This window comes from Blennius ocellaris (genome assembly GCF_963422515.1).
Source record: "Blennius ocellaris genome assembly, chromosome: 15".
Classification (NCBI taxonomy): Eukaryota; Metazoa; Chordata; class Actinopteri; order Blenniiformes; family Blenniidae; genus Blennius; species Blennius ocellaris.
In genome coordinates, this window is record NC_137664.1 from 9,610,764 (window position 1) to 9,622,558 (window position 11,795).

General features: G+C 44.5%; 1 protein-coding gene across 1 annotated transcript; it reads right to left on the bottom strand.

The window, feature by feature from the left end:
• Positions 1-45: 45 nt before the first annotated feature.
• rfx3 (regulatory factor X, 3 (influences HLA class II expression)) lies at positions 46-7,272 on the bottom strand (the record flags this gene model as incomplete). Its single annotated transcript, XM_080510677.1, has 16 exons — positions 46-326; positions 476-518; positions 857-1,010; positions 1,119-1,327; positions 1,409-1,558; positions 1,670-1,767; positions 1,875-2,029; positions 2,129-2,244; positions 3,267-3,382; positions 3,475-3,599; positions 3,676-3,795; positions 3,933-4,114; positions 4,384-4,458; positions 5,988-6,246; positions 6,928-7,016; positions 7,156-7,272. 16 exons carry the CDS (start codon positions 7,270-7,272, stop codon positions 46-48), a joined length of 2,289 nt encoding a protein of 762 aa, XP_080366803.1.
• Positions 7,273-11,795: the final 4,523 nt, after the last annotated feature.

The window sequence follows — 11,795 nt, forward strand, 5'->3', positions numbered from 1 at the left end:
CGGGGGGGGGGGGCCCGGCGAGCTCGCCTGCGCCCCGCAAGACTTTCAGACGGAGGCGTAGGTGTTGCCCGTGGTGCTGCAGTGACGGATGGTGGGTGTGCCGGCGGAGGGGGTGAGGATGTGCTCGCTGTGGTCCTGCGGGGGCTGGGGCAGCGAGTGGAGCACTCCCGGCTGGACCACACCCACCACGGGGTGGGAGCCGTCCTCTAGCGCCCCCACCTGGATCACCTGGATCACCTCGTGCTCGGACTTCTCGCGCTTGGCAAGAGGTTCGCCGGACTCCTCCGTGTCCTCTTCTAGGTCACTGTCCATTCCGCTGTTCTCGTCTGGAGTGGGAGAGGAACCAGAAACATGGGGAAGAAGCGTTGCTTTACTATTAAGTTGGAAATAATTTCCAAGGCAACTTGTTTTTTCCAATCAAAAATCATGCAAACATCATGTGAGCCTGTGGCGAGAGTTAAAGTATAACACGTACCTTTGTCAATGTTAGTAAGGGATAGGGTGTTGAGGCTGTCGAACTGGGAAAAAAAAGAGACAATGGGGGGACTTTAGTGGTTGTACATTGACATGTCGGGGGATATCCTCCAGCTCTTGCTATTGCAGCTTCTTGTCTTAAAAAGCTTGTTTCACTTCTCATCAGTTCCCTCAAATAAACAGTCTTTACAACCATAAGGAATTCCAGTTGTCTTAATATTAAAACTGAAATAATGCATCTCTTATTCCCATTTTGCACGACACAATCTATAAAATGCTAATGCTGTTGTTATTGTGATTGTATGTGTAACATCAAACAACAGACGATAATACAACATCTGTGTTTACTGCTCAAACAATCAGATGAGATGCAACTTTGTACCTCCCCCATGACGCCAATGGGCGTCTCTCCAGTTGCTTGAGCCACACGATGTTCTACCAGGTAAAACATGTACTCGTCGTACAGCAGGCGGATCAGGTGGAAAGAACCGAAGCTGGCAGCACTGCGAAGGGTCAGGTCTCTGATCACCATCGAGCTACAGGAACATATGGGAGAAAGGGGATTGCTTCCATGAAACAATGATTTCACTTACTGAAATATTGAAGTGTGTGTTTCGTTTTGGTTTCTTTTACTGTTCTCTGACCTGTAGAAGGACCATTTAAGCAGGAACTGCCGGGCTGCCCTGGGGAAGCTGGGCCGGTGCTCGTAGGGCTTGAGCACCTGAGTGACCACGTTGTCCAACCAGGCTGCCCATTGCTCCAAAGAGCTTTGCTGCTGTAGTGTGGCCTTGAAGTCCTGCTCCAAGTGCTGAACCACTCCCTCCTCACACTGGCACACCCATGATGCCTGCTCCTGTACGGCAAAAACGTGGAAAAGGCCGATCACAATCGATGCAGACTTATTCTATCGAATCAAACCAGGAACCGTTCTGACCTGGACATTGGCAAAGTCAACACGGTTGAGATCGCTCAGCATCTGGTTGATCTGCGATGTGTTTTGCAGCACGGCACGTGCCGCCTGAGCCAGGTGGTTCAAAGATGTATATCTGCGCAATGTTTGCGCAAAGGCACTAACAGCAGCAATCTGTGGAGAAGAATGCACACAAGCCCAGGAGTAAAAATTCCAAGGACACATACCTTTCATCTGGCTCTCATGAAGGAATGACATCTATACTTTACTACAACAGTAATGTACCTTGGTCTGGATCATTCTCTGTGGAATGGCATTCATGGCATTATTTAGCCAACCTTCCAGGCTTTTGGCAAAGTTACGAATGGCTTGAGTCAAGGCACCTGGAATAAATAAAACACAAGACAAAACAAACAGGCGTGAGTTAATACGGATGATATTTTAAACCCGAACAGAACAAACATGATGGGAGTTTATAATAATGTCTCACTGGGAATAGGTCTCAGGACATCAGGAATAAGGATCTCCACAAGGGCCTGGTACATTAAGTGGTCACAGGTGCTCATCCACTTGAGTACAGCCTCGTTTCTGCACAGCGCCAGTAGCTGTGACCGGGGGAGCCGTGCTTCAATCTCACTTATGCTGCTGCAGCGCCAACGGACGAGACACGCAAAGCTTTTTATTTGATTTTCACGCCGGCTAAAAGTGTTCCAAAACTGAATGTTCTGTTTCACTGGGCCTTACCTGTTCTCTGTCACAGTAGCTCCCTCTACAGTCTCAGAGGGAGTATAACGCCAGAATGTCTGCCACAGCTTCTCAATTAGGCTGAACTGGAGGTTGACGACCACATCCAAGATAGCCTGAAATGGAGCAGGGATAAACAAACAAACAAAAGAGAGAGAGAGAGAGAAAGAGAGAGAGAGAGAGAGAGAGGGGTATATGTGGGTGTTTCAAAACATCAAACTATCAGAAGGAACTCAAAGGGCTTGTCAGGAACGATGTCTTCTTTGTTTTTGTCATTTAGGTGAAATAACCATTTAAGACCTTGGTCATCACCTGTGGGTGACTTGAAGCCTGCATTTCCAGACATCAGGAGATTTGTTTTTAAACACTTCACAACATGAAGAGGAACTTCTGTTTCTAAATGTCAGCAGCTGGCATTTCTGAATTCCTGTCACTATAAACACACGTGACCTTTTCAAAAGTTTCCATGTGCCTTATCCAGTAAAACTTCTTCAAAACTTGAGAATTTTTAGTTGAGTGTTTTGTTTGTTTTTTAATAACAATATAATTACATTTAGCCAAATGCATTGGTTTCATTATAAATACAAGGCAAGGAACAGACTTTAAGGGTGAAAAAAAGAATCCTAAGGGAAAATAAGGGTGAATGACGTATGTGGTGTAGATTTATAGCTACTCTAGGAAAATCAATTAGAAATGTTCCATCCACCACAGTGTATTCATACTGATATTGATGATGTTTTATCAATAGATATGACAGTATTGAAAGAGGTTGCTTGGGAATCTTTGAATGATGAACACTTGCACACACGATTTCCACTCCAAACCACACAAATGTGCCAATATCTTGAGTGGTGAAAGTCTTATTTTATTCTAAAAGCCCCCCCCCCCCCAAGACAGTGGATGTGTCTGCCAGCGTTTGGTTCATAAGTTCAGGGAGTGACGGTCCACAGATTTTCTTAGAGGCAATCTGATCAGGCTCCAATGGAAAAACTTTGCTGGTGGGACTACAGCCAGATATACTTTTCTGCTAACTGCCCTGATTTTTTTTTTGCCATCCGATTTTATTTAGTGTGACGAACCATAGTGTGGCTCGTGTGTGTGTGTGTGTGTGTGTGTGTGTGTACGAAGAGAGACCGACCTCACAGTGCTCTCTGTAAAGGACCTGGAGAGCTTTCACATCATCTGGGCTGATGTTCTCTGTATTGCTCTGTCCCAGGTCCAGATCCACAAAGTCAGGGAGTGCCCGTGATGCATCTGATTGAGTAGAAACACAATCATAATACCCAGTATATTTCACTTTGCTACACATCATATCCTTTTGGCAGAGAAGGTGAAAAGCCACTGACCCAGGAACTGCTGGTGGTGCTGACTCTGTGCGATGACTGTCTGCTCTGCTGCACCAGGGTGCTGCTGGCCTCCACCTGAGTAATTCTCCCCAGGGCTGCCATCAAACTTCTGCACTGGCTTAAACCTGAGGTCACATGGTTCATTTTAGTACCTATGAAAAGTCTAATTTGTGTAGTGTGTGTGTGTATGCTGTGATCTACCTCTGTTTCTGCTGAACAGGTTGCTGCCTGAGGGCCATGTACTGCATGTCTTCTTGGAGTCTGTTGAGTGGGGAGTCTGGTTTCACTCGTATACCATAGTAATGATATTTGGAGTTCCCTCTGTGAGGCAAAAAGTTTAACATGTTAATTAAGACATAAAAGTGTATGATATTATTATTATTAAAAAAAAACAACCCATCAGTTTAAAATGTGAATAATGAAATATCAAGCACACAGCAAGGATGAAAGCAGCTGACCGTGTCCCAAGGCGTCTTGTACGGAGTCCCATGAAGATGGAGCGGATGAGTTTTCCAAAAGAAGCTGCATTGACGGGGTCCAGCTTTTGCTCCTGACAGTGGCGCAGATAATGATTGTAGAGGGTGGATCTCGGTAGGCTTACTCCCTCTGCTGTCTCATAATTGTCCAACAGCCACTGGAGCTATGGAAGGGAAACACATGTTCCATAACTCAAATGTTTCTACATACAGCTCCAGGCAAAAGACTTTTTATCATAATACTGCAACTTCTGCAAAAGCTTCTATGGCAGCCAGTGTATTCAAAGCAATAATTACAACGAAACCAGCAACCAAAAACAGCAAGCACCGCACCGAACTCAAACGTACAGAGAATAAAGAAAGGCAGAAGAGCAAGAGAGGGATTTTAGCAGGAGTTAATTAGGCAGGGCAAGCATTTGTAAAAGCAACTTACATGGCTGTTGAGCAGTGAGCTTCTCTGACTGGATAAGCCCTCAGATTTTTGGAGCGTCTCAATCGCCATTTCAATCTGATAAACCACGAAGCACAGGAGAACAAAATGTAAGAGAGGGAAATTTAAAAAAAATTAAATAAAAGGAAATATAGACTTGATATAAGACACACCACTGTCCACAAGCAAAAAAAAAAAAAAAAAAGGATGAGGAAAACTAAGAAAGAAAATCCCAAAGCAAGCACCACTAAACCCAAGCAGAGCAGGACTACCCATCATGTCAGGAAACTCCCCTAACTATGAAACAGGATCAACTAGGAGCCGTGACTGCGGGCAACTTGCAGACACAGCCCTTTAGGAATCCTTTTGTACCGACACACTGTTAACAACTATGATGAACCAGAGGAAGGTGGATTACAAAACTGAAACACTGAGGCAATATACCTAGAGGATTCAAAACACCTGCATAGGCACAAGCCGGGTAACACCTAAAACTTGCTTAATGGAAAACGGGCTTAAGAAGGTATTTGCATGCATTTTTCCAGCAACAGCTTAAGCATCCAAGAACGTTCAAATGTGCAGTCTCTTGGTGATTTTAAAACTTCTCACGTCCATTTCTGGCAAACTGGTGATTTCACCGAGACTAAGCAGCACCGATGTTTATTACAGCTACAGACAGAGAGTACGGCAGCATTGAGGACTAAATTGTTTTCATGAGGCTGGCAGGTCATTGTAGGGCAACAAAATTTACTCACAGAATGAGATGTACTGCATTTGGAAAATGCAGCATTAACCTTTAAAAATGGAATGTTAGCATTCAATAAACAAAATGAGTGACATATTGTTTGTTATTATTAGTGAGTGTGGTGCGCCAGTGTCACCTTGCACACATTTACTCTGCACAGAATCTGCCTTTTATGAGTTTTTAAGCTTTCTGCCGTGACTCACATTTATGAGATGATATTGTTGGCCATTACAAGGTGTCAATATGACGCAATATATGAAACATGATATAACCGAGCAGCCACATTGTGATCCTAGCAAAACCAGTCTGATGGACATCGATTTGACTTGTGTAAAGAAGTGAGGGAGTCAAAACATTCCCCCCTGCTTTATGGAATATCCTTATCCTTTCTTTTTAGATCCTTTATGTCCTTTCATTTCTGTCAAATGGTTGCATCTACAAATACATGAAAGTGGGGTGGAAGCAAAGCCACGCGTTAATAAAAAGTTAAAATTAAAGGTTACAACTAACAAAGCTGGCTGGAGTTCAGTAGCCACAGAAACGCGGACCCAGTGCACCCAGCACACACCAGCAGAAGATAATTGCCAGAGATAAAATGCAGACTGCACAATTATGAAAGAGGAGCGCGCAAAAGTGGCCTCCAGATCATGTGGCATAAGATGAGTATTACACACTAGAATTGGTCAAATGTGACAAAAACATGACAGAGAGTCACAAACTCTGGATCATAAAAGGGAAGATTTAAAGGCCACCACAAAGCCTTCGCACAGCAGTTATGTGATATGAACAGATACATAAACGCAGGCCAGCAAGGGTGATGTGTGACCCGTTCAAAGGGGCGCTTTGAAAAAAAAAAACTCACAGTGGCCGGGGATGCCCGTGCTGTCTGGGTGGCGGGGTGGGGTCCAGCGTTGTCCATGAGGTAAGCCCCAGAACTGCTGCTGATTACCTGACCCCCCGCCAGGCCCATGCTCATTCCTCCAGTGCCCCCTCCTCCATTGTTGGTCATGCCATGAGACGTCACCACAGTGGAGACTTGCGATGAGCTGCCCTGCGTGTCAAAGTAGCTCCCCCCGCTGTTCTGGCTGTACAGCTGCGGCTCGGAGTACGAGTAGGTTCTTCTGTTCGCGGAGAGATATCAGCGGTAAGTCGAGGCGCCAACACTGATAACACTGAAAAATTCAAACAAACCTAGAAGGCGGTCTTAGCGATAAAGTGACTTCACATGCCACTTTATCAATTTTAAAACGCATTATGCTATTATACTTTCTGTAAAAGGCTATGTTAGCTTCAGTGTCTATTACAAGTTTATTAGCAGTTGTCATCCAGCAGTTAAGTAGCATGTTTGTTTCATTTGTTTGCAGACAAGGCCTCAAGTGTCTCCACCTGTAGCATAACCCAAACGGTGTGTCTGCTTATAGTGTGACGTGTATGCACGTGCATATCACAGTATGGCAAACAGCTTGGGCTTGTTCAGTGGTGTGTGTATGTGTGTGTGTGTGTGTGCAACCCCATTCTTTAGACCCCAGGGACCCTTGTGTGGCATCGGTACTTAAATGACAGGCCTACTTCTGGTCATGTTCAGGTGACTAAGCACAATCGAACACATGACTGCACACCACTCAGAAAAGAAAACACACAGACAAAAAAAAAAAAAAAAAACACAAAACAAATGCACTCCCGCCCACATCATGTGCTTGTGACATGAATGATGGCTTGAAGAGACTTGAGAGGAGAAGGAGCAGGCCACAGAGTTGCAGCGCTAATATTTGTGGAGTGGCATAAGAGCAGAACTGACTCACATATTGCCGTTGGTGTAGACGCCAGTGTTTTCTTCGACATACTGCACCTGTGCTGGGTAAACATGCTGAACCTGTTGAACAGTCTGGGCCTGGCATGAGAAATTGCAAAGGAAAGGTTACAAATTAATTATCTAATTTGCTGCATTTGCATGTCGTGCGGAGAAAAGGCAGACGTGACTGAATGATCACGGGGTTTAGTAAGTGCACACAAATATGCACAGGCAAGGCTTGATTTACCTGCTGCTGGACAGGCACCTGCTGGGTGGAGCCAGTAGGCTGGACAGGCACGGTGGTCTGAAGAGGGACAGTGGAGGTGGAGTCAGCGCCTGCTTCAGGGGTCTGCATGGCGCCTGAGTAAGAGGAGGGGAAAAAAACACAGACTTACTGTCGGCAGATAATAGTCTCTCATTTTACAATAAAAGGAGAAAAAAAAAAAACCCTGAACAAAACTCAACCTGCTGGTCTAACTGGCAAAACACCTCATAATTTAATAATGACACATAATAGCCTCAACGCATCACTGAGCCAACGGCGATGTGGTGCCAAAGAATTGTTCATCACATCACTGAAGGTGTAGTTCTGCAGACGTAGAGTTGTATTTGTGTGGCACTTGCAACAGGTAAATGCTTCTGTTACACTCTCTTGATTCACAACAGCAGAAACTCATAAAACTGAGTCATAAAACTCAAAGCTACTGAACCACAACCAACTTGATGCTTCTCATCATGTGTTCAGCGTGCGTCGCCTTCATTAAATGGACACATCTGGATACATCTTTAAAAAAAAATTAAAGAACGTTAATTAGCGCAATTGGTTTAGCCCTGTGCTAAAAAAAAAAAAAAAGAGAGATACTTAATGAGGTGTAACGGAAAACATGAGGTGTCATCACAGACCCTTGTCTGCTTTGCTGAACTCGAAGCTACTACAGCTCTTCTACACCAATCCTGCCCAAGCACCTGTTTCTGCTTTGTGGTACTTAATGTACTGGCGGCCTCATGCATCAGTGACACATGGTCCTGTCTCCATGTCCACAGCCATAAAACAAGTTAATATTTAACAAACTCCAAATAGATGCTGCTTCCCATGGCTCTGGCTGTCCCAATATTTACCGGTTTAATGTTACTTTATATTCACTACAAAAGAAAAACAGTTAAAAAAACAAAGGGAGACTATCAATTCATGTCTTTACAAGGCAAGTTTATTAGGACTAATAAAATGACTTTATAGAGAAATTTGAGCTCTTACAGTGGCACAGTCCAAAAAAAAAAAAAGCAAAGCTGAATTAAGAAATATTCATGAGAGGGACGAGAGCGAGAGGCAACACGAAGGGGTGAACCTTTGTTTGTGAGTTAATAATAGTATGGCTCCCATCACCCATTCCTTCCAGGGAAAGGCCGCCTCCTCCTCCTCCCCATCACAGTTTCCATGAGCAAACCTCTCTTGGTTAATTAAGCTGGGTCTCCTAACAGCCTCAGACCTCTCTGGAGACAGCGTGCCCCTTGCCTTCACCTGCCTATCTTCTTGAGACAAAGACGATCGCTTTATTCACGTCGGGGTGACTCGCCGCAAAACACGGCGACAAAGTTGAGTCGAACACGTGTTGCACTACAATCTAAGGACGTCAAAACGGAAAGCATTGCATACTGAGGTTCATTAACGCGAAGCCTTCTGCTTTCGTCGCTGCAGCACTGAGCACCTTTGGGAGAAGGACACATATAAACATGTCAGCAGACTGATTCCAGTTGAGCAGGCAGAAACATTCACTTCACTCTCCTCCAATGATTGCATTCTCGATCGCAGATTGATGAAAACAGACTGAGTACATGACATGCGATTTTTCTTCACAGATTTCAAAACTCTTCAAAAATATATAAGGGACAGTGGAACTGCAGCCACCAGCTTCCTGTATCCCAGTGCTGAGGGAGGAGCGTGCAGAGGGGAGAATGTAGATGTACATTTTACAGTGCAGTTTCAAAGCCAGAGTGCACGGCCCCAACTGAGCCCACCTAATTGAGGAAAAAAAGCCCCTGCATCACAGCCTCACCTCTACTAGCCCCCCCCCCCCCCCCCCCCCCCACACACACACACACACACACACACACACACACACACACACACACACACACACACACACACACACACACACACACACACACACACACACACACACACACACACACACACACACACACACACACACACACAAAATTCAGGCACTCCCTTGTGGCCCACTTAAACGCTGTGCTCCACTGAGCAAGTGCAAGCCCTACAAAGACGCAGAGGAACAAAAGCCACCAAGGAGTGCAACATTTTGCCCTGAGTTTTCTCCCTTGGATTCCTCTTGCTAACATTACGGGCGACACAAAGTAAAGAGTGGAAAGCTCCCATTTGCAGCTACGGGGAAATGCACCGAGCTATAATTTGAAAGTTGGAGTCTAACGCACTGTTACGAGAAACAAGAGACGGTGAATGGGGCTGAAAAGCACACCGCAGAAAAAAATCTCTCTGTCACACACAGCGGCACAGTCAGGTGCAGTACAACATGTGGATGGATGTGTAACTGGGCACCAGGATGAGAGGGATATGCTAAGTCCTGTATTTGTTTAGGAGCTGGGTCTGCATATTAAGAAATCTGACAGTGATTGGTATTGCAAGAGCTGCCATGATCACTTTGATGCCTGAAATCCTGCATCAATTGGTAAGGCAAATCTAAAAAAAAAAAAAAAGGAGTCTAATGCTTTATCGTGACAGCCACACAGGAAGCAGAAATGTTAGTGTCAAAATTCATAACAAAAGGTGAGTACACTGCATCTAGATGCACGCTGTTTATCTAAATTGCCAGATGTGGGCTTGAGAAGCAACAAAAACCAAAGAGCTCTAAATCTCCTCTTTTATCAACAATCTACATTACTGGTGGAAGGCTGTGGCAAATAACAAAACCAAACATGCAGCTAAGCCATGAAAATGGCCGCCTGAATAATTGAATTAATCAGCCCCTCTTTAAGTGATTGGAAATGCAACAGGATCCAGGCAGCAGGTGGCATGGTACTATTTCTGCCCTACTGGACAACAGGTAAGTGGTAACACGATCTGATAACTAGCAGTTCCAAATCCCAACATCCTGTTATGTTTGTGTGTGGGTGGACTGGGCGACCTATTTTAGGTTGTGTATACACCAAGTGATTAATACATTTTGCAGTATTCTGGGCTTTACGTGCAAAAAAGGCCGGACTGATCAGTTTAAAATTCACAAATTCAAAAGCTGACACCGACAGGCCTCTCTCACATGATTTACAACTGCCAAGCGACTTGAAAGACCGCCTATTTAAGAGCAGACAATGATGAGTGGTAGTTTATTTACTGCAGGCTATCTTTTCTGTGGTGAACACCCACAGATAAGCCCAGATAGTTGGGAGTCTCACAATACTCAAGATGCACCTGTCCTCCCTTCACCTTGCCTCACTGCAAACATACACACACACACCTGTGCGCACAAGCACACACACTCTCTCCTCTTATGGGAATCAGAGGTTGCAGGTGAACAATAGACCCAGCGGACCTGGGAGTAATTGTGATGCAACTTTAGGAAACCTATTTTATATCAGAAATTCTGGAGGGAAAAATGTTAAAATAATCATTTATTGCTTATCAAACTTTAGTAAATAGCTATTCCCCTGTTCTGCCAAGTAGAATTGTCTAAATTGTTATTTTGACTTGAATTGGTTCAAAAATAACTGACCAAAACAATTACCATTCACGCTTATGGACAGGGATGAAATATTACTAATGTGAGTGATGATCAGAAAATGTATGAGTTTCAATTTCACATAAACACTTAAATTGTGTAAATGCAGCATTTTCCCCCCACCAATGATTTAACTTTAGTAGTAATAATTAAAATATCTAAGAATGGAATAGTGATTACTTTAATGGATTATAACCAAATGTAAACAGCTAAATTAAACAAACAGATGTGAGGCTGTACAATGCACACAATGAAGTTAAGATCTGCATTGAAATACACATTTATTTATTTTTTTGTCTTTAAGTTTCGGTGAACGGTGCACCTGTACTGCAAAACGAGTGTCTTCATCCATCTCCCAACACGTAAAGATAAAGGAAAATCCTTCACGAAATCGTGACAGTATTTAATGCTAATCAGTTACAAAATAAATAAATAAACAAACAAACAAACGCTGTTTTCTTTGAGAGGAACTTGTGAGCTGTGTTATCAGGCTGCTTATCACAGCCATCTGATGCCACAAAGAGGGCAGATGGAGAGCTAGCGCAGCTATCTTGCTCCCTAAGACAAAAGGGAAAGTAATGGCTTAGCTATTGTCAATAGCAGTGAGAGTCTGGAGAGCTAACACACAGCACTCCCCGTTGCTAATTCGCGTCCTCGCTTTAAATCAGCAACAAGAGCCGAGCAATCTTAGAAACAAGCGAGCGATCTATGTTAACATTACAACCCGTCCCCCTCAAAATAAACACACACACGCACAAAATGAAGATACTACCAACAGGCATTGTGAGGAAGGAGGCATCGCTGGCGTTAGCAACCTAGCAACAACAGACACCTGCTCCGGCTCCAGCTGACCAGTTAGCATCACTGAGTGGCCGCGACTCGCGCTAACACTCACCACACACAAGTTTAGACGCACGAGTTGCACGGGGAAAAAAGCCGTTTCTTACCAAACCCTACGCGTCTGGGTGACTTTAAGCCCCCGGTGAGAGAGAGGAGGAGAAAGTGTGTGGTGAGGAGGGGGTGACTAGCCTCTGCTAGCGCCCGGGACCCCCTCACAGCAGCGGGTCTAACCAGTTAGCACGCAGGCTAACACGTTACAAAGAAACACCCTCGCTAGCGAAAC